Here is a 24,248-nt window from a genome sequence, read left to right on the forward strand (position 1 = left end):
TTTCCAAATGTACATGATCATTTAACAAATCTAATTTGTACTGCTTTATAATAAATTCAAATTTATACTAACACAACTTCACAGTAATAGCAAAGTGTTAAATCTTGCAATATAGGTTTTATAGGAAGGACTATCCAAAAAAATTACCACATTATCCCCAGTTAATTGATTCCAGCACGTTAGTTAAAATGATCAATGCTACTAATAAGTAGTAATGTTTCTTTAACTCTTAGTTAGTCTCTGCCAATACAGTCACAATGGAGAAAGGAAGGAAACATTGGTGGTAATAGGTCACTGCCGCTTGTATCTCCTAACTTGGTATCTTCATGTGGTCTCGCTGGACATAGACAATTGAGGGGACAACCACTTTCCCTCATCCTTTAATCACATGTTTCCTTGGCTTCCAGGACATCATTTGTGTTTGGGGAAGTAGGGTTCTTTCTCTTCCACTTACCTATCTTCCATTTAACAAATCAGAAAACTTTACCTAACACTGATTTTTGTAATTAAGTAGGTGTTCAATTTAAATTAATGAATCCAAGACTTTCCCCTGTGAGGAACATTCCATCTGTCTCAGTCATGACCCAAGGTACAATGCCCAATGTCTCTTATTCAGTGTTAATACCAAATAAGATATTTAAATGTACATCAAATAGAATTGCTTCTTTGGTTCAAGCAAGAGTACAGTAATGCTATTACAGATACTGAGTTGAACATCTGTTGACATTTCCAATATTAGTCATCATGCTAAGTACTTTTTGGAGTCATCAAATTTAGTCCCATTACCACCCTATGAGAAAAATACTATTACTGTCTGAATTTTACAGACTGAGAGCATGAGGTTAAAAATGATCAAGTAATTTGCCCAATGTTCAATCTATTGATCAGAAAGCTGATCCCAGAGCCCATGGGATAGGTTATTTGGTGCTGGGTACAATTTATGTAAAGCCTAAAAGGAAAGATGAATTTGGAACAGAAAATAAGAAATTTTAAAAAATTATCCCTATTGTCTTTTTCTTATTTCCTCCAATCCACAATTCCTATCAAAATGAAACATTCAGGAGGCAATCATAACAGAGTAAAGATCCAATGTGGTCAATGAATTTTTTTTAAAAATTTAATTTGAATGGGCTATAAACCAGCTGGTTCGAGACCAGCCAATTCTCATTTTCAGTTTATAGGTCCAACAAATTTTGTTCACCCAAATATTCATTTGACCCAGTGCTAAAGGTTTTCAAAATAAGGCCCAAAAGACAAAGACTCTAAGCATTCAACATAATTGCCTTAGCACTAACAGGCAAAGTCCTATGTAAAATTGTGTTCACTTAGGTGTAAAAACCTGTAGGCAAGACTCAGAAAGAGATTATCTGCAGGTAGGTGTTAATGAGGCCATTCAGGCAGATGAGGTGTCAACAAGGTCTAGTTACTGAGGAGTGAACTTGGGAAACCAAAGATTGCGAGAAATTTAGGATCCTGACAGAGTTAGCCATTTGAGGCCACTGTCCTATTACTAACGTTTGAAAGAAAAGTAAAGTAAGTGAATATTTTTTTCCAGATTAGAGTTCAATATACATTATTTGAAAAGACTGAGTGTGAAAGCAAGTATTGAAAGGTAGTCTGTCACAATGACCTCTTGCCCTCACACTCCTGGCCTTTAAGCCAGAACTTAGTGCTTTGTCCTATGAAAGTCGAAGTTACAATAAGGATATTATACTGTTACTCATAGAATATCAAACATACTACCCATAGGGCCCAAACATTTTTAAATACAACAGGTAGATAGAAGTTAAGATGACAATTTTCAGGCAGAGATGATATAAGCAAGTACAGTTACTACTACCCAGTATTGCAATGAACTAGTAGAGGCACAATGAACCCAATCTATTAGTGGGTACATACAAATACCTACTGTTCAATGACATGATAATAGGGAGGCACGATACCCGGATGATGCCTAACATCTGATGGCTACTTACACATCAAAACACCTGAAATTCTCCTCCGAAATATATTTTTATTGTATTTTTGTTAAGAACGCAATGCAATAAACACCTGAGAGGGATGGTATGATGGAGAGATTTGACAACAGTTAATATCAAGTACGTAACATTACTTACTTCTTCAAGGTAATAGGGCTTTAACCTACATTTAGTAAATGTGACTTTCCCCCCGCTCTCCCACAATTTATGGCACTTAAGGCTTATTAATAAATTTATAAGATTTTAATTTTTTTCAGTGATGATGGGGGGATGTAAAAATTAATCTGCCAATTTGTAACACATGCCTCAAAACTTTGGCTTTTTACTTGTGAAAGTTGATCAACCATAGAAGCAGTACGTATAATATTAATTTAACCCACTGATAGGACATGATATAGGATCGCCTAAAAATTTGAGACCAATTACAATGATTCACAAGTTATTATAAATGTCAGCTATATGGATTATTAAAAAATGTGGCCGGCTTCATGTACTCCTGTTGTTTCTACACGTTTCTCCCCTCTAACCTCCCAGTAATCTCAGACTTAGTAGACTACCACTCCGGCATATTGGAATTTATAAAACTGAATGAGTACTGAGAGCCACACCTGTCACACAGAAATTGTCAACTATGAATAATACATAGTATTTGTTTTAGTTTACATCTTGATTTTAAATCCCATTATGTAGCCATGTTAACCTGCATAAAATTTATATCTAATGTAGTCAACAAAGAAAAATAAGCACCTACTTACTAATGTGTAGTGTTTATCTTGTGTTGTGAAGCCAAGAAGCATCACTGGCAAAGTCACTCAGTGACTAAGAGTAAAGTTTGGAGCCCTGCAGAAAGGGCCGACTCCTGGTCTCTGCACTGCCAAGCTCCCTGTCCCCACGAACTAAGCAGACCTCACTAATTCATCCTGGTGTTCCTTCTGTCTTAGAGACTAACTGCAGTCTCACATGCGTGGAGCGACCCCAGACTCCTACTCAACTCAAAGCAGCCATGAATGATCTGGAACGCCTTTGGAAACGCCAATACGCTGGTAAGCACGAACTTGGCCTATAAATTCAGGCATGCCATTAGGAAGTCCATGGCCTCTGCTGAGTCACATAATTTCTCCATGGTTCATTTTCACTCTGAAGACATCAATGAAAATATAAATCTCTTATGCTGTAGATTTCTTTTTACATCAGTAGACTAGAGAATGATTTATTTTTTAATTGTAGAAGTAGTTTTAGATAAAGAACAAGTATTATCAGTATTTAAGTCAGCTCACTCTTCAGTCTAATGAAAACAATTCTTCCATTGGGATTATTTTAGGAAAAAGTGTCACCAGTGAGGAATACTGCCTAGTCCATTTTTAAGATTGTTTCAGTTTTTCACATAACTTTATATCATTTCAGCAAAACTTACCACTAGTTTTAAAATTTTCTATTTTTTCAAATGTTGTTATTGCAAAGAAAGCTGAGGGGCAAACACTTTAAGATTAAAATGAATGAAACCCCAAACTAGATAATTTCAGATCATTATAAAGCCTGCTTTTATACATTCACCATTTCCATAAAATAGTACACGTTACTGCTGTTTCTACTTCTACATTTGTTTTGCATCTAACATTAAAAAGAATGTTTCATTTTCTATATTATATAGTATATAGTATTACATATTAATTTGACATGATTTTATTGAGAAAAATCTTTTTTTTACCTGAGGTATGAAATTAGATATTTATTCTTCATTTAGGAAGACACAGATTACTTGTTTTTAAGTTTTAACTGTGTTTTCTATCAATTATACATTAAAAATATTATGTATAGAGTAGTAAAAAATATAAACTTCAGGTGAGTCAATTTAGGAATATTCTAATCCAAGAAAACTAAATAAGTATATCCGTTTTTGAGGAAAGAAGCAAAAATTCTATATATGAAAATATGCATAGGACATACATATTTAGAGATTCCTTAAGAATACAGGTGGTATCCATGCTAAATAGAAACATGAAGTTGCTCTATTTAAAAATTCTTGAATGGCTACTTCAGTATTGCTATTCATTTCCAAGGCTAACTGGTATGGGAATTGGGTCACGAAAGCAATTTTCATTGACTCTTATAATCTAAAGAGACAAATTACACTCTAATGACAGAATATGTAAAAAAAAAAAAAAAAACAAAACAAAACAAAAAACCAACCCTTGGCATATTTATATGGTAACTTGCAGAAGGAACAGCAACTTTTCCTTAAAATATGTATTGTATCTATCCATAACCTCCATCCATTTATTTTCTGCATATCAGTACTTCCTCATCAAATTATTCCTAAAAGTTCAAGAAAAGTGTAGCAGTGACACAGCCACATGCCTTTATATATTTAAGGTAAACTTTAATGCTGTCAAATCACAGAAACTGTGAGCTGTATATCTGATGAAATATAACTGAAGTGAGAATACAAGTAACAGAAAACCAACTAATTACACCTGTATCTTAATATTAGTCATCTCTTAATTATCTGTGTCAATGCAAGTGAGTGGCTAATTAGAAAATATAATCTACTTAGTGACTTTCAGCTGATGGCCTTGTGCTTAGAGCTGAATTGCCAATTGCCCAAGAACTTACTGCAAATGTGTTGTGAGGATGCCCATCACCAGAAGAGTGGCCACAGACACATAATTTTGTTTCTGGAAGCAATTCCTAGATTAAACAAAGAGAATCAGGAGTTGGCTTTTTTTTTTTTTTTTCCCCAATCTTAAGACTTATGTTAATAATGTACATTATTATTTAAAAAAATATTTTTTTGGTTATTATCTTGGTAGGTCAATATAAATAAGACTACTCAATCTTTGTCTCACAGATAATAATAGTATAGATTTTAAAAAATAGAAATAATTTGGCAGAGGCAAAATTGAATATTTGAACACAATGCATTAACCACTAACCAAAAAATTCATTGATTATCTACCATGATCTTGACTTAGGAACTTCACTTCCCATTTCTAAGCTAAAATTACAGTTAATGTCAAATAGATTTAAATGGTACTGTGATTTTACAGTATGGGATGATATTATTTTTTTAAATTAAAGTTTATTGGGGTGACAATGGTTAGTAAAGTTACATAGGTTTCAGGCGTACAATTCTGCAATACATCATCTATATATCACATTGTGTGTTCACCACCCATGACTCTGGAATGTTATTTATTCTTAAAACTTTATCTCTTTTTGAAAAAACATAACTGTTTGTAGTTAGTTATAGTCAATACAAATGCATATACATCCTGTCTTGCCATAAAATGTGAGAACAATCACAAGAATCTCCTTAAATAAAATGCCTTGACCATGTGTTACTATAACACAAACATTGCCTTTAAATATATATTTAAGACTGTGGAGTCAAAATCCATAATCTCTGTTAAAACCTGTTGAATATGCCATTTGTATTGAAAACTACTCTATATACTCAAATGTATAGTTTCCACTTTTATCTTTAAAGCAAAGTGATTATTTATTGATAAATAACATACAACGTCATTTTTTACCTAAGTAGTGTTAGACATATCAAAGATATTTGTCTGAAGGGCAAAAAGATTTCACTGCATTTAAATAGACCATGTGACAACACGTCCTTAGACTTCATGTATGATATGAAAGGATGATCCCCACTCATAAAATACACAAGGGAAATTATAAGTATATCAGAAAAGAAGAAAAGCAAGGAGGGATGTGGTTGGGGTGTCAGGGAGTATTTGTAGTGGTTTGATGCATGTAAATATTACAGCTTATAAATAATTCTTTTCAAATATATCTCTGAAGTTCAGGGACACTGTTTAAGAAACAGATAATAGATGCTTTACATGACTATATGCCTTTTTTTTTTCCAAGATAAGAGCAACATTAATTCAAACAGGAAAAATGGCTTCCAAAATATTCCCTTCCTTCAGTTCTCTATGAAGAAGAATGTCACCTGATGCTGGCAGAAGAGGACTAAGGAAAAAATATTCAAGTTATATTTTACTGTCAGAATCCAACAAACACGTCTTCATCTAAATTATTTTGTCAACAGTCCTGCCGTGCCCTTTCTAACCTTATTTGGCACCAGTGCATAATTAGATACACAGGGGTGTGACTCCAGTTGAAGGTGTTGGCATCGTAGCATTCTGTGAAAATATTAACTATGAGGTTAACTCCAATTTTCTCTTCTTTAATTAAATGCACATGGTACTAATGAGGTAACCTACTGTTCCTTGATAGCACTAATTAGCTAAGAGGAGAGTACACTCTCACACTGCAATTTAAACCTAAAAATAAGGTTGAAATATGCTAATTGCAGGCAATTTAAAACAGTACAAGTTGAAGAACTAGTCATAATAAAAGAAACTGACTGCTTTACAGCTAGGCAGCTGTAACTTTGGTTAAAATCAAAACAAGCTACATGATTTTTGGACTGCTATTTAATAAGGTCATAAGCATCCTTAAAAAAATGAAATGCTATGCCATATCATAGCAATGAGCCAGACTAACAAAGAATCCTTGGATTGACACTCATCTACATAAAGTGAAAAATGAGTGAGCATTACAGGAACACCAAAGGTGTCACGCACTGCTTATGTTTAATACTGAAGACTGAACTCCATAAATAAGCAACATCACCTTAAACTCTTTTAAAAGCACCCACATTAAATAAAATATTGTTCTTTGTGTCTCTGACATCAACAAAACATGTCAATGTGCTGAAGATTTGTCATTCCCATTACAGGGCTGGATGGGAGGACACAGAGAGGAGTAAATCTCGGCACATGAGGAATACAGAAAAATACAAACAGGAAATTTCTAGACAATGTATGTGGGGACAGAGTTCAGAGAGCAGTTTCTAGGCTCTCGACCTCACGTGGAAAAGTGCTGGCTTGGGTAGTAGATGGCCATCAGCTGTGACTAGTTGGCCATCAGCTGTAACCAGTTAGCCATTAGCCAATAATGTAACTGCCGTGGCTACATTGGTTGTTTGGTTGGTTGGTTGGTTGGTTGGCAGAGAAGTAGACGGCAGATTGCACATCACGTGGCTCCTGCTTCCTGTGTCTCCAACCCAGCCACCAGCGAGAACATAGTGGTGTGACTCCCCTACCTATGGCTCCGTGGGTGTTCCTTTTTGGCCTCACCATATCCTGTGTTCTTATGTGGGGAGTGGGAGCTGAGTCCCCACATGACAATGTACAAGCACAAAAACTACACAACAGATGCTATAGCATAAAATGAAGGGGATACAGTGAGTGGTACAGGAGCCAAAATACCAGGAGAGTTTCATCATAAGAAGGAGATTTTCCACTACATTTCTCCTACAGATTAGAGATTCGGGATATAAGTAGCTGTCATGCAGGGCGGCCTGCAGGGTCTCTGGTCCCGCTCCCCATACAAGAACGCAGGATATGGTGAGGCCAAAAAGGAACACCCACGGAGCCATAGGTAGGGGAGTCATACCACTGTATTCTCTCTGGCGGCACTATACTCTCACTGGAGGCTGGATACACACTGTCCGCAAACCGCCATCCACACTTCCCAGCCCAGCCGCCATCTTCTTGCTGGCCCCCATTCTTTCTCCTCTCCTTCCTCTTCTCGTAGCCACAGCAGTTATATTAGTGGCCAATGGCTCACTGGTTACAGCTGACGGCCAACTAGCCACAGCTGATGGCCATGCAATCACAGTTGGCCATTTACTACCTGAGCCAGCACCTGTCTATGTGAGGCTGAGAGCCTGGAAACTACTCTCTGGGGCTCCGCCCCCACAGTAGCCCAAGGCCGCACAGTGAGAGACGATGTTCTCCATTCTTAGCTCAAAAGACTCAGAAACATAAGTTCAATAAATCTAAGTATAATCCCAGCATGTCTTGTTTGTTTCTCATTTCTCAAATATGATTTTCACTGATAAAAACACTGGGAAAATTTCGACATAAAGCAACTGTGGGGGCAGAGCCCCAGAAAGAAGTTTCCAGGCTCTCGGCCTCACATAGAAAGGTGTTGGCTCAGGTAGTAAATGGCCAACTGTGATTGCATGGCCATCAGCTGTGGCTAGTTGGCCGTCAGCTGTAACCAGTGAGCCATTGGCCACTAATATAACTGCTGTGGCTGTGCTAGCAGAGAGAAGGAAGAGGAGAAAGAATGGGGGCTAGCAAGAAGATGGCGGCTGGGCTGGCAAGCGTGGATGGCGGTTTGCGGACAGTGTGTATCCAGCCTCCAGTGAGAGTATAGTGCCGCCAGAGAGAATAAAGTGGTATGACTCCCCTACCTATGGCTCCGTGGGTGTTCCTTTTTGGCCTCACCATATCCTGCGTTCTTGTATGGGGAGCGGGAGCAGAGACCCCGCAGGCCTCCCTGCACGACAAATGGCACAGCGAGCAGGGTCTCTCCGCACGACAAATGGCGCAGCGAGCAGGGTACGGTGCCGGCCAAAGCTCTCCCAAGAGTGGTGGAGCAGTTTGTGTGTATGAACACTCAGTCTGAGGAAGACCAGGAGGAGCAGCTGCCGGAGAGCTGGACCCCCGTGGAGGGGTGGGAGGACGTGGATGGTTCTCCCACCAGCACAGGAAAAGCCATGCAGCTGCTACAGAGATGGAGCCCCGTGGAGAGGTGGAAAGATGTGGACGGTTCCCCAACCAGCACAGGCTGGAGAAAGCGAAGGTCATTGCAGCCCTGTGGGCCGGGGAAGTTCCTGCTCAGGCAGCCCGGATGCAGGACTTGTAGTCCCAGGAGGTAACGCTTGCTGAGTCCTCCGTGGGAGATGAGGGTGAGGTCAAGGTCGTCCCTCACCCCCAGGACAGCCCTGGCGAATGACTATGGACTATGGGGAATTGCCTTCCATCCCTAATTTGATGGACCGCTTGACTGTTTGTTTGGGAACTGTTGTTAGTGGAACTGGGGGATATTTGCTTTTGTCTCTTGACTGGCCACCATTGAGAATATGTAAGCACCTTGATTGTGAGTCGCTGTTGTTCCAGCAGGGTACCCTGAGAGGCACAGAGAGAGTGGCAGTGCCTTGAGAGCCCTGGCTGAGTCCAGGAAGTCTGGCTGAGCCCTGAAGATACCCTGGCTGTGCCCAGGAAGTCGGGCTGTTCCCAGAGAGAGTGGCAGTGCCCTGAGAGCCCTGGCTGTGTCCAGGAAGTGTGGCTGTGCCCACAGAGAGTGGCAGTGCCCTGAGAGCCCTGGCTGTGTCCAGGAAGTGTGGCTGTGCCCACAGAGAGTGGCAGTGCCCTGAGAGCCCTGGCTGTGTCCAGGAAGTGTGGCTGTTCCCAGAGAAAGTGGCAGTGCCCTGAGAAATCCTAGCTGTGCCCGGGGAAACTCATGGTACCCTAAGAAGTCCAGGAAGTCTGGCCGTGCCTAGAAGCACTGGTGGTGCCCTGAGAAACCCTGGCTGTGTCCGGGAAGACAGGTGGTACCCTAAGAAGTCCAGGAAGTCTGGCTGTGCCCAGAAGTACTGGTGGTGCCCTGAGAAACCCTGGCTGTGTCTGTGTCCGGGAAGACAGGTGGTACCCTAAGTAGTCCAGGAAGTCTGGCTGTGCCCAGGAGTACTGGTGGTGCCCTGAGAAACCCTGGCTGTGTCCGGGAAGACAGGTGGTACCCTAAGAAGTCCAGGAAGTCTGGCTGTGCCCAGAAGTACTGGTGGTGCCCTGAGAAACCCTGGCTGTGTCCGGGAAGACAGGTGGTACCCTAAGAAGTCCAGGAAGTCTGGCTGTGCCCAGGAGTACTGGTGGTGCCCTGAGAAACCCTGGCTGTGTCCGGGAAGACAGGTGGTACCCTAAGAAGTCCAGGAAGTCTGGCCGTGCCCAGAAGCACTGGTGGTGCCCTGAGAAACCCTGGCTGTGCCCAGAGAGCCTGGCTGTGTCCAGGATATTGCATTCACCCCCAGGCTCCTCGCACAGGTCCCCTCGCGGAAGACGCTTGTCGCGTAGATTGTGAGGCGAGAGCCTGTAGGGGTGGAGTGTGGGGGCAGAGCCCCAGAAAGAAGTTTCCAGGCTCTCGGCCTCACATAGAAAGGTGTTGGCTCAGGTAGTAAATGGCCAACTGTGATTGCATGGCCATCAGCTGTGGCTAGTTGGCCGTCAGCTGTAACCAGTGAGCCATTGGCCACTAATATAACTGCTGTGGCTGTGCTAGCAGAGAGAAGGAAGAGGAGAAAGAATGGGGGCTAGCAAGAAGATGGCGGCTGGGCTGGCAAGCGTGGATGGCGGTTTGCGGACAGTGTGTATCCAGCCTCCAGTGAGAGTATAGTGCCGCCAGAGAGAATAAAGTGGTATGACTCCCCTACCTATGGCTCCGTGGGTGTTCCTTTTTGGCCTCACCATATCCTGCGTTCTTGTATGGGGAGCGGGAGCAGAGACCCCGCAGGGTCTCCCGCACGACAGCAACATTCTGAAGGACCTTCTGAACCATCCAAAAAGATAATATGTTTTGATTGGTACTGAGTATGTTTTGATTTTGTAAACTCTATGATATGGTTTTATTAGCCAAAAACTTTAATTAACCAAAAACTCTCATTATCTGACAATGGAAAATTGTTCCTGTTACCACATATAGAAATAAAGCATATTAAAATTATATTGTCATTCACATATCCTTAGAGATAGGGATTGCCCCGTACTGAGGACTCAAGGTCACATATTTCTGCCCCTATCACTTTGCATGCAAATTCATAAAATACATATAGTTTAAACCATAAAAATAGATGAACAAACCATAAACATGAAGAGTTAAAGAGCAAAATTTGTGAAGATGAAAAGTCAATTTACTCTTTACTGAAGAATAATAACAGAAGGAGAGCAAACCATTTGCAAGGCAAAGACTTTTAAGTACCTCTCAACTAATAGCTCCTGCAGTTAGAAGTATGTGAGAAGTATGTGAGCTTTGTACTACTACCAGCCAGTCAGCACGTGCTGCTAAAAGGCTTGGTTGAGGAAACTGTGCCTGGGAAAACCCACCCAGCTTTTTCTCCTGGCTGTCCTAGAGCTTTCTACAACAGGAAGTGAAAGAACATTGGCAGGAGATGCTAATAAACCTCTAACCGACCATGCTTTAACAGACCCATGAAGCCACAGGTCTGTAGAGGAGTAGGAAGGCAAATGAAATCAGTCATTTAGAAATAGCTCTCCTGGAGGCAACCTGACAAATTCCAGCAAATCACAGGAAAACACAATGTGAGTGGATGTTTTAAGTGGTTACATCTGTTTCAAATAAGCGCCAAAGAAACTTTTAACAGAGAAAAGGCCAAGACAATGTCTTGGATGGGCTTTCAGCATTAACTTCAGAAGAAATCGATTATTTAGTCCAATATGGATTGTTGTGATTTTCTGCTAGGACAATAAAGAGTAAGTTATTTAGTGTTGAGAGTAAGAATACTAGCTCTAGAGACAGCCTGCCGGAGTTCAGGCCCAGACTCAATGCTGACGACACGGCTGACCTTGAGCAAGTTACTGAGTCTCTCTCGGCCTCTCCCTCTATAGAAAGGGGGTACTAATTAAACACCATACGCTTATTAAATGCATTGATTTGCTGCTACCTGTATACTTCATGTTTATTAGCTATGCACTTACTATTTATTAGCTATCATTATTACTTCAGAACAACATTCAATTTTTTTTCAAATAAAAAAGTTATTGAAGTTCTACTATGTGTAAAACAATATTATACACGGTAAAGGATGCAAAAATTCTCAAGACATTGTATCTGCATTCACATACCTTTCAGTCTGTCATTAGACTTCATGATATCAATCAAAGCTTTTTCCACATGAATAAAAAGTCTTTTTTCTCTTTAGAAATCTGGTACAGCAAAGCAAGAAGTTAATGCGAGTGTGTTTGCATTCAGTGACAAGGTAAAATGACTTCTAAGGAAGAATATAGTTTTTTCAAAGTTTATGAAAATAATATTTTTCATAGAAAAGTAGGTATTACATATTGATCTTTCTTGACAAATGAAAATATTTTAAATTGAAGTTGGCTGAAAATATGTTCACATTTTTCTTTAACGTGTTTAAAATGTTAGGGTCACAATATTTGGGGTAACATTATATCTAAATGGAAAAGTGGCCTACATTTTAAAGGTGAAAATATTTTAAAAAGTGTTCACCTAGTCAAGAAATCTGGACACTGTTGAAATGATATAAAACAAAAACTAAATGAAGTGGTTGATTGTCCTTTCTGCCACTCCAATTGGTTTGTTTTTTGGGTTGACTGGCTGTTCGTAGGCCATTCATCACATATGATGGAAACTGTCCAGGGACAGTGTGGCCAGGGCTGTACCAGGATGGTATGTGTTGCATTGTAAACTAAAACTATTTCATCCTGCCCGACCTCATCTCTGAAAAACACATTAATGGGTGCCTCGCTCCCACAAAGGAGGTGAAAGAAAGAGAACTGATTCCTGGAAAACATTTTGAGCAATTCTTAAGACCAGTGGATCAGAGTAGTTGGTGAATGGTTTGGAGTCAGTCCACGAGAAGCAGGGAACGTGCACTTTGGAGGACCAAATCAATATGAGCACAGCTTGAAGATGTTTCATCCTCACTCTGAAGAAGCAGTTAGTGCTGCCTTACTTCCTTCGGTGGCACAGACTGCAAAACTCCAGACAATACTGAGAACATGCTACGGGCATTAAAGAATCACTGTACAGAGAAGGGAAATGAAGCCCGGGCAGCTTAAATTACTTACAAAGCACATGCTTTGATTTACTTTTTAAAATGGCTATGCACACATATCCTATTGTACAGTCCTCAAACTTCATAATGTAAAAGAATTCCTGGATAGGCAGCTATCCCTGCAGATTCAAGACTACATTCCCAGAGATTCAGATTCAAAAGACCTGGACTAGGGCCCAGGAACATGCATTTTAACAAGCATCTTGGTGGTTGTGATTACACTTTAAGAAACATTGCTGTCTGTGTTTGGATATATGTGTGACAGGTGATTTTCCATTGTTTTATTCTATTATTCATCCAGTTAGTCAATACTTTGTCAGTACTACTATATGCTAAAAACTGTATTACCCACATGGCTATAAAAACGGATAAAAATAGTCCTTTCCTCCAAAGAGAGTGGGAAAAACAAACAATAGTGGGAAAAACTAACAGCTTTGTAAACTAGGATGCAACAAAGTAAGTGCCATTTAAGGGGGCTCCTAGCCTTTTTTGTATTTTAAACTGCTTTGTCAATCTGGTAAAATCTAAACTAGCCCACCAGGAAAAAAATTTAATTGCATAAAATAAGATAGAAGAAATTAAAAAGGAAATCAGTTTTCTTAATTTTCAAATTTCAATTTCAATTCAACTTTCAAAATATTTAAAAAGCCACATTTGTGAAATATTAATAAATGTGTTTCTTTATTAATGCATTAAATTATAAGATACAGTGACAAATTGGATAACCACTATAATTTTGAAGTAGCAATAAGCATTAAAAATATTTCTAGATATTTTTGCCAACTATGATGTGATATGAAAATATATAGAGGGTGCCAAAAAATGTATACACATTTTAAGAAAGGAAAAAACTGTATTAAAATTGTAATAATATATACCAATAATAAAAAATAAATAAAAGTCACCTGTATACATTTTTTGACACACCCCGTATTTATTGGTGACAATCTCACAGATACTGCTAATACTACAGTATTGTTACCTACATTAAAAAAAAAAAAAAAAAAGTTTTCCGGTCAAGATGGCAGAGTAGGCAAACGCTGCACTTACCTCGTCTCATGACCACATCATAATTACAACTAAACTAAAGAAAAATCATCATTGATAATTGCCTGAAGTCTAGCTGAACCGAAGCTCTACAACTATGGACATACAGAAGAAGCCACCTCGAGACTGGTAGGAGAGGTAGAGATGTAGAACGAGCTGGTCTCACACCCACGTATGACCATTAAAAATCAAGAGGGAAATCTCAGCTGCAGAGTTACCCCCCTCCATGAGTGAGGGGTCTCAACCCCTCCCCAGGCTCTCCAGCCCAGAGTTCCAGTACTGGGGCGAGAAGACCCCATTACTTCTGGTTGTTAAAACCAGCAGAGATTGTGGTGGAGTGAGGTGGAGGGCAGCTGGAGCCCCAGGTGCTCCTCTTAAAGGGGTCACACACAGACTTACTCACTGACAGAGTCACTTGATCTGATCTCCAGCGTTGAGGCAGCTCAGGGGCACCAAGAACATATGGGCAGGAACTGAATTATCTGGCTTAGGGTGAAAGCTGGAGGAACAGCTTTCTCTGACACAAAGGAACAGGTAAAGGCACTGTTTCTTTGTTGAGCCCTTGTCCCTCCTGGCATGCAGACTCAGGTAGCCACCATATCTGAGTTTCCATCATCCTGGCTATCTCTATTCAATCACTCCACCTTGGTGATTCCCTGAGACCCTGCCCCACCTAACTTTAGGGCCCATCCAAGTGACTTCCAGTGGCTTTTCTGTACAAACAGCCTGTCTTGGCTCATGTACTTTCCTAAAATCTCTCAAAGCCAAACAAGCAGTATCTGGCTTTGGCATGTCCCATACCTCTGGCTGTGCAGTCCAAAGCCTGGCAGTAGAACAACCGGCCTCAGTTCATGGCTTGGCCTCTCAAGGCACCTCCAAGCCCAGTGCTGGTGGTGGTCATCTGTGGATTGCTTTGTGGCTCATGCTAGCTGGCTTTGGGCAGGGCACAGGCTGTGGCTGAACTTGGCCTACAGTGGGTCCCTCCCGAGGAGTCCCCTGCAGATGGCGCATTTGGTGGCCAGCTTCTGATCAAGCTGGAGTATCGTCTGGCTGCCTCCAAGGATGACACGCCCAAAGGGAACACTGGGCAGGAATCAGAGCCTTGCTAAAGTGTATCTTGCTCTGTAGGGTCAGTCCCTGTACAACAGCTCTTCCACTGTAGTCACAGCCAGTCCTTACAACAATCAGTCCAAGGGTCAATCCCTTCTATTGATATGCAAACAGCAACCAAGGGGCTCAACTACAACAGGAGGGCACACACAACCCACACATGGGATACATCTGGAGTGCCCAGCTGAGGTGACCTAAGAGACTGCGCCACTGGGCCCCACAGGATACCTACTATAGAAGGCCACTCTAGTAAGACCAGGAGGCTTAGAAGCTCTACATAATACATAGAAACACAGATAGGAAGACAGCCAAAATGGGGAGACAAAGAAACATGTCCCAAACGAAAGATCAGGACAAAGCTCCAGAAAAAGAACTAAACAAAATGGAGACAAGCAATCTACCAGATGGAGAGTTCAAAACACTGGTTATAAGGATGCTTAGTGATCTCGGGAGAACTTCAACAAAGAGATAGGAAACATAAAAATGGAGATAGAAAACATAACAAATTATCAGTCAGAAATGAAGACTACAATAACTGAAGTGAAGAATACATTAGAGGAATCAACAGTAGATTAGATGAAGCAGAGGATCAAATCAGATTTAGAAATTAAGGTAGCAGAATACACCCAATCAGAAAAGCAAAAAGAAAAAAAAAAAAAACACCCCCAAAATTAGGATAGCTTAAGGGGCCTCTGTGACAACATCAATATTCACATCACAAGGAGAAGACAGAGAGCAAGGAATTGAAAACCTATTTGAAATAATAACAATGGAAAATTTCACTAAACTGGTGGAGGAAATAGACATACAAGCCCAGGAAGAACAAAGTGTCACAAACAAGATGAATACAAAGAAACCCACAGCAAGACACATCGTAATTTAAATGCCAAAGGTTAAAGAACAAGAAAGAATCTTATAACCAGCAAGAGAAAAGCAGCTAGTTACCTACAAGAGAGCTCCCATAAAACTGTCTGCTGATTTCTTATCAGAAACTTTGCAGGCCAGAAGGGATTGGCAAGAAATATTCAAAGTGATGAAAAGCAAGAACCTATAACCAAGATTACTCTACCCAGCAAAGCTATTGTTTAGAATTGAAGGACAGATAAAGAGCTTCCCAGATAAGAAAAAGCTAAAGGAATTCATCACCACCAAACCAGAATTACAAGGCATCTTAGAGGGATTGCTTTGAGAAAAAAAAAAAAGAAAAAAAAAGGAAAAGAAAAAAGAAAAAAAAAGTAGACACTTAAATAATAAAACGGCAATAACCACATATCTACAAAAAATTACTTTAAATATAAAAGGATTATATACTCAGTCAAAAGAGAAGGTGGCTAAATAGATAAGGAAACAAGACCCTAACATATGCTGCCTATATGAGACTCATTTCAGATTGAAAGACACACAGAGACTGAAAGTGAAGGGATAGAAAAAGTTATTTTATGAAGATGTAAAGAAACAAACAAAAAAGCTGGGGTAGCAATACTTATACTAGATAAAATAGTCTTTAAAACAGAGGCTATAACAAGAGACAAAGAAGGACCCAGTAATCCCGCTTCTGAAATCCAAAACGCTACTTTGAGGGGACATGTGCATCCATGTGTTCATTGCAGCACTGCTTACAATGGCCAAGATATGGAGGCAACCTGGGTGTCCATAGATGGATGCCTGGGTAAAGAGGAGGTGGTACATCAATACAGTGGAATATTGCTCAGGCAGGGAAGGGAATGGGTTCTTGCCATATGAAGTGGTATGAATGGAACTGGAGGATATTGTGCTGAGTGGAATATGTCAGACAGAGAAAGATAGATGCAATGAGATTTCACTTCTTTGTGGAATCTAAAAAGAAAATAAACAATCAAACAAACCAGAATAAACTCATAGATACAGAGAACACTTTGATGGTTGCCAGATGGGAAGGAGGTTAGGAGTGAGTAAAAAAAGGGAAGGAATTATGCAGTGCAAATTGGGATATAGGGTATAACATAAAGAATACAGCCAATAATATTGTTATAACTGTAGGGTGTCAGATGGGTATTAAGTTTATTGAGGTAACAGATGGGAGGGGGTGTTGGGGCAGGGTGAAAAAGGGGAAGGGATCAAGAGGTACAAATTGGTAGTTACAAAATAGTCATGGGGATGTAAAGTACACATAGGGAATATAATCAATAATATGGTAATAAGTGTGTATAGTGCCAGGTAAGTACCAGACTAGTCAAGGAGATCACTTCTTAAATTATATAAATGCTTAACCATATGCTGTACAATTGAAATTAATACAAAATAATATTGAGTGTCAACTGTAATTGAAAAAATTTAAAAGGGGGGGTGTAAAGGTAAAGGGGAATAAGAGGTCCAAATTTCCAGGTATAACACAAATAAGTCATGGGAATGTAATGTACAGCATAGGGAATATGGTCGATAATATTGTGATACTGTGGTATGATATCAGCTGGTTGCTGGACTTATCATGGTGATCACTTCTTTAGGTATATAAATGTTGAATAACTATGGTGTATACCTGAAACTAATATAATATTGTATGTTAGCTATATTTAAATAAAAATCTTAAAAAAAGAATGTCTAAATTAGAAGAGAAATTAAGACTACTTTTTTTCTTCATTCATGTTAATAGATCTCCTGACTTCTATATGGATCCTTGATTAAGAGACCCTACATCAGAGAGAGAAATACATTGTTGAAGAGGTAAAAAGTGCAGTTTGATCATATTGAAAAAAGGTCTTTTCTAGCTGATTCCCAAAGAATGAGTAGAAATTTATTACTTGGGGGAAAAAAAAGTAGTAGGAGGGAAGTAAGGCAGAATCCAAAAGATTTAGGATTGTGCCTAAGAAATGTAATAATTTGGGGATGGCAGGAGTTGGTATGGATGGGGAGAAGTGATGAGAAATAAAGCTGAAAAGTTAGGATGACGGAAAGTTTTGTTCATCAGACAAAGGGAATTTCTATTATGTCCTAAGGTAAAGGGGAATAGTAGATTTTCTTTTTAGGAAACCAGAGAAAAGCATGAGGGTGTGGGTTAAATCTGGAATTGGGAAAAATTCATAGCTGGCAGCCTGAAATGCCCAGCGGTTCACCAGAGAGCAATTATTGTATGTGCTGAATCAGTAGCAATGAGAAGGAGAAAAGCATACTCAGTTTGAGGAGAGACTCATTTCAGAGGATTTTAAGACAACCTGAGTGACTGAGTGAGTGAGTGCAGGATAAGGGACACTGGAAGTGGACTGTGACATCCCTGGTAAGAGAAGAGGATGCAAGAAAATCTTCTTTAAGAAATGGAAGAGAATTTGTTTCATTTGGAAATACTAACTTAGAGATGCCTACAGGACATCCAGGTAGATATTTCAAGCAGATCTTCTAATATACAAGCCTTAAGTTCAGGAAAGAAGGAAAAATATACAGAGACCTGAGATCACCGCCTTATGTGGCAGTAACCCCACAGGACGTGGATAATTTGTCATTGAGATCATCTAAAGGAGTAGTTCTCAACTCATGGCAATGTGTTAGCATCACCTGGGAGCTTTGAATAAATACTGATGCTGGGCCTCATCTCCCTGAGCTTCTGATTCAATTAGGCTAGGGTAGAGCTCATCTTTGTTTTTTAAAATAAGCACCCCAGGTAATGGTAATGTGCAGCCAGAGGTTAGCACCACTGATATAATAGTTGAACAAAAAAGTTACAAACAGAGATGAGGAAAGCCATCAAAAGACAAGAGTAGAGGTATGATCAGAGATGTGGTGTCACAAGCCTCAAGTGTTTTGATGGGGTCCAGTAGGGTGAGACTTGAATACAACTCACTGAGGGTGTCAGTGATATGCAACAGAATAATTTCAGAAGGGTAGCAGGGATAGAAACTGTACAGTTATGTTGAAGAAGGAATGGAAATTGAAGTGTAAACAATTATTTTCAAAAGCTTAATGATGAAAGAAAGGGGAGGGTTAGGAAAATTGCCTGATATAAAACAAAGGTTGATTTGAGGTTTTGATTTATTGTTGTTTTTGTTTTTAAAGATGGGAAGATACAGAAAAATGGGATACTAAAGATACAGGAAAGGAAATGTCCAGTTGACAGGAGGTTGTAGAAAAGGTGGGCAGGAGCAGGTATCAGGCATAGGAAGAGAAAACGGCCTTGGAGAGAAGATCTTACTGTGATATGAAAGGGTGTAATTAGAGGTGCCAATATGTTTGTTTTAGGAGTAGAGGTGAGAGTGGCAGAGGGAGTTCTTGCCTGGTAGCCTCTAAATTTCCTCTGGGAGTTGGACGTGAAATCACCAAGAATAAAGGGGCTAGGTGTGAAGTAGGAGCTGTAAGGGTACAGGGAAGGCAGAACACTGGTGTAGGGAGAGGGCAAGGCCAGTGACACAACTGCTCAACAGTGATGACAGCTATGGCTACGCTGAAGTCAGAGACAATGCAGCCTGATGTGATTTTCTAGAGGAATATTCTGTAGCTTGCTTGGGAACAGGAATAAGGAAAACCATATAGTTTAGAAAATGGGTGAGTAAATACTGTAGCAGGGTGAGAGGAAGATGCAAAATAGTGACAACCAAAGTGTCTTTGGACTGACAATCAGATGAGATACATACGAATATATACAATGGAATCCTACTAGGCCATGAGAAAAGATGAAATACTGCCATTTGCAACAACATGGATGGGTCTTGAGATTATTATTCTAAGCAAAATAAGTCAGACAGAAAAAGTCGAGAACCATATGACTTCACTCATATGTGGGATGTAAAACTGAAAGCAACAAGGAACAAGAAAAATGAACAAAGAAACAAAAACTTATAGACACAGACAACAGTTTAGTGGTTACCAGAGGGTAAGGAGGTAGGGGGTGGTAGATGAGGGTAAAGGGGGTCAAAATATGGTGATGGAAAGAGAACTGATTCTGGGTGGTGAACACACAATGCAATATATAGATGATGTATGATAGAATTGTACACTTGAAACCTATATAATTTTATTAACCAATGTCACCCTAATAAATTTAATTAAAAATAGTGAATGTCTGTAATGTCATCATTAATCAAGGAATACAGCTCGATCAGGAAGAAGTGGAGGTGATCATGGTGTGTGGGGGAATCGTGCTTACGATCAGAAAGGGTATTCCTTAGATTCTCCAATTCAAATTGATTTTTAAAAATTGGTCCAAGGCTATGGAGAATAATGTTAAAGGTATTGATTAATAAATACTTGTCATTTTTATCATTTTATGCTTGTTTTCTTCATAGATTAGTGTAAATTTTTAAAAGTAGTATGTATTTTCTTTTCTGTGGTAAACATATATCAAATTGATACCATTCACCTGTAACAAATTCAACATGAAAATCCAAATTTACAAAATTAAGCTAGGAATTATTATTTCTTTAATAGAAGAATTATTAAATTAAAAATTCTGGTTAAGATTGTGTTTATTTAAATAGAAAGCAAACTTATTTAAAATAAATTTGATTTTATATAATCGTTAAAAGCATATATATTGCACAGATTGAGGTATAAGTCTATAAATTAGTGCATCTTCATGTGCATATGTGTTAGTTGGTGCTCTTGTGTTTCTCAAATAGAGAAAAATCTGTCAATTTTTGTCTAACCATCATCTATTCCTCTAATAGCACCAGTGTTTTCTTTGGGAACCACCCCCCTTCTGCACCCCAGCTCCAGTTTTCACTTGCAAATTGGGGTGAATGGCTCAAGGGTGGGTGGGTGACACAGGAGGCCAATTAGACTCCCTTTCCAAGGAAATGATTCTTGAGGTATGTGACATCTACGAAATAAATAGGAATCCATGCAAGCCAATCCTGGGACCACAGGAGCCTGTCCGTTAGATCCTGCTCTGCTTCTCGTCCTTCCTGAGACCACATTTTCATTTAGCTTCTCTGAAGCCTCTGTGAGAACTTCTACATCCTTTGGACTTCCCTGTTTATATGTTATGTCTATTTCCATAACTTGAAACCAAAGATATAAACTAATAAGACTATTTAGAAATATTTCAATCAATGGTTACACTGCTAAAATTAGGATTAAACTTTGATAGGTTTTAAAATACATTTTGGAGCAAGTTTTTCATTACAACCCATTTTTAGGGAACAGGCCAAAGATAGGGCTGAAAATCATGATCTTGGCCTCATTTTTTTTTACTGTTGGCAAAGTTAAGGAAAGTAATCACAAGCCACTGTTGTAATTTCAGCCTTATAAATATATCATTTCTTTTCCCTGAAATGTCAGCTTGTATAATCAGACTTTACATTCTGCAAAGTACAATTTAATATGTAAAAATGGCAAAATAAAATATTAGGTTGAATAAAAAATATCAATACAGGCACAGTTTATTAATGTATTGATTATTGATGGGCATTAGCACCTTTTATTTTTTTATCATAATATATAATTATATACTCATTCATTTCTTGTTGTTCAACAGATTCTAAATTTAAATATATATATATATATATATATATATATATATATATATATATATATATATATATAAAGGAAGTCTAAGTAAAGAGACTTAAAGAAAGTTGAGTGGTGGCCATTGCCTCAGTCTATGTACCACAGATATTTGGAGGATTCAAAATTCTAAATTACCTAATATTAAGCTATTAAATCAACTGACTTTCCTAAAATAAGATTCAATCCCCATTTCATGGTTAAAAAGAACTGAAGAATTAAGAAAGATTGCAGAATATAACAGTATTGAAGTCAGATGTTTTTTTGCTCTGTTTTTAGTCCATCCCCTTCTTATTCACCTTAGAAAGCTGCCATCGTAACTGGCACTAATTGGCATCCTTGTTAGAAATCTCAGCAGAGGATCTAAGAATAGAAAAGATATGGACACCTTTCACCCACAGAGCCCAGCTATCTGCACAGGTGAGGCTGAGATCAAGGATGGGGCAGACGACCTGGCGGCTGTCTATGAGAAGTATAAAACCCACACCTGTTCTCTGACTAGGCGGACAACTTGAATCTCCAGGGATGTTAATCAAGTATCCTTCTTGTGCCTAAAGCCACTGAAACACAAAAGATGCTCACAGTGCTCCTAACAAGTGATGTTGTTGTTATATTTTGAGAGGCAGTGAAGGCCACGAGCCACAGACACTTCTGGGATGAGGAACCCCTGCTCAGTGCCAGCAGATTGTGGTAGTTTTGCTTACTTACTGTATGGTTGCTTGCTTTGTTCAGGAGAATTTTATAAGCTCCCCTGAACAATAAATAGGGAGCTGGATCTCTCATGAACATCTGGAGGGTAGAAGGCGAATTTTAAGTACACAATAACTATTTCATAGATTAACACAGACAGAGTCTATGGATAGGATATTGGGCTAAGAAGAAATACCTTATGCTCGCATAAGAATAATATTATAGTCCTAAGTTTTCTGCTCTTCTTTTTACATTACAGTCAAAGGAAAATACAGATGTCTCCTGTTACCTGGAGGAGGTTAGGTGAGGTAATTGGAAGTAAGAAACATGCCATGCTAAAACAGCTGTCTTTATGAAATGACAAAACACAGAGCAGTGGCTGGTATAGAGAATATGTGGGTGCTGAAAACACATCTGTTGGTGACGTGAAGGCTAATGACTGACTCTAGTTTGTTCACTATGTCATTTACCAAATGTTGAATGAACTCCTACTATGTGTCACTGACAATAGAGCCTGACTCCAGTTTTTATTTTGACTGCTGACTTCTTTTTAAAACTTAGCCTCCTTTCCCCTGTGACCCCACATCAGGGCGGAAAACTTGTACATACACCTCCTCTTTTGCCACTGGAGGGAAATTTAATCAATTACCTGCTCAAGGGATCTTTGCCCCACAACACCCCCAACCCCAGCCACCACGATGAAAACCCAACTTACTTCCACTTTCCCAAGCCAGCCTGGACCTCAGTAATAAAATTTCTCTCAAATTCTCTTGGTGTGTGGAGTGTCATAAGCTTTGATGCCTGAGCCAAATTTAGGTGGGGATCCTTCTCACTTCTGCAGGGTACTATAGAACACTACTTACCAGGTTAAGAATTGAGATAGCAAGTCAAGTAGGAGTCCCTAATCCAAAGAGCTTACAGACGAGTTGGGAAGACGGACGACTATTGACGGGTATCACAATAAGAGCTATGACAGATGTATCCATAAGGTGCTGTGGGAGCATAGAAGAGAGGTACCAATATGGCAGAAGGGGGATAGAATGGGATTTTAAACTACATGATAATGAATGGACATTAGTATACAAACAGGTGTGAGGTGGGGTGCAGCTAAGAGCATTGAAGACCCAAGGAGGGCCTATGTGAGGTCTCAAAGATATCTGACCCCATGCTGCATTCAGAGAAACACAGATAGCCCAGCAAGAGTGCTGGGGAAGAGAGGGTCACAGGAATGAGGACACAGAGAAACAGAAGCCAGATCTTCAAGATTCTCACGCGAAGAAGAGTGGCCTATATACCCATAAAACTTTCACCATTGCATGTGTGCAACCCTTGCTTTTCCTCCCACAGGACTAAGTGAAGGTCAAATAGATGAAAGCATTTCTGGGGTATTTAGAGCCATGTTACTTTAATCTTGAAGAAGTAACTACGACAAGTGCAGAATGGCACAGGACAGTCTTAAATCTTTATGATGGCAAGAAATAACTTTTTGTTTCCAGAAACTCCCCTCCCCAGTGGCTTTCCTAGGACTTTGCATATGTTTGATTCTGTAATACTTTTTCCCTAGTTCCTTAAGTACACTAGTAAATTATAGTATATTTAAAATCAGTTTCGTGTTAAAATTTCCATTGGGATAATTCTGCTTGGAAGAATGCAGTGTACTAATGTTAGCTACATTTTAATAAAAATCTTTAAAAAAAGAATACATCGTACTAAAATTTAACTTATCTGAATTGTATTGCCATAAAGATGCAAAAATAAATTAACTTAAATTTTGTATTACCAAGCAAAAAGTAAGAAAATAATTTAATTTGACATAACTGCATATTTTCATCTTCAAGAAAGTTTTGTGGTAAACTAAACTGAAAAAAACTGGAAAACACAAGATGTCAGTTCAATTTTATAATGTAGCACGAAGAGAAATGAAATAAACATTTTAAAATTAGGGGTTCAGAAAAAAAGGAATGATTCATACCAGATTTAACTGGATATTGCCCCTTTCTTTGCTATTTGGGGCATTCAGAATATAATTTCACAGATGATATATTTTTCTTAATGTGATTTTCAAACTACATCTAATGGAAAATGCCTGGTTAGGATTAAGGGACATAGTACCAATGTTAAACCACATTTGCATGCAATTATTTCTAAAACAAATGCCAGGGTACAGAGCCTATTGAAATGGCTTTCAGGAGGGCTAACACCGAGTATTAAACCAGTTGGCAATCTCTGAGTAAGTCTATACTCTGAATGTTGCAAATCAAAACAGTGAGCACTGA

The 24,248-nt window shown here is 39.2% G+C and overlaps 1 protein-coding gene across 16 annotated transcripts in view; it reads right to left on the reverse strand.

The window, feature by feature from the left end:
* The window catches only part of FOXP2 (forkhead box P2), a 612,246-nt gene that overhangs the window by 118,691 nt on the left and 469,307 nt on the right, over positions 1-24,248 (reverse strand). For 12 of the 16 annotated variants that reach the window (XM_074315704.2, XM_074315702.2, XM_074315703.2 and 9 more), the window contains one exon: positions 4,593-4,667. The exons of the other annotated variants lie outside the window; for them this stretch is intronic. In XM_074315704.2, coding sequence (XP_074171805.1) covers positions 4,593-4,667 — 75 coding nt within the window. The remainder of the gene's footprint in view (positions 1-4,592; positions 4,668-24,248) is intronic. 16 annotated transcript variants of the gene reach the window in all.

This window comes from Rhinolophus sinicus, chromosome 8 (genome assembly GCF_057876585.1).
Source record: "Rhinolophus sinicus isolate RSI-liver-muscle chromosome 8, RSI-T2T, whole genome shotgun sequence".
NCBI classification, from domain to species: Eukaryota; Metazoa; Chordata; class Mammalia; order Chiroptera; family Rhinolophidae; genus Rhinolophus; species Rhinolophus sinicus.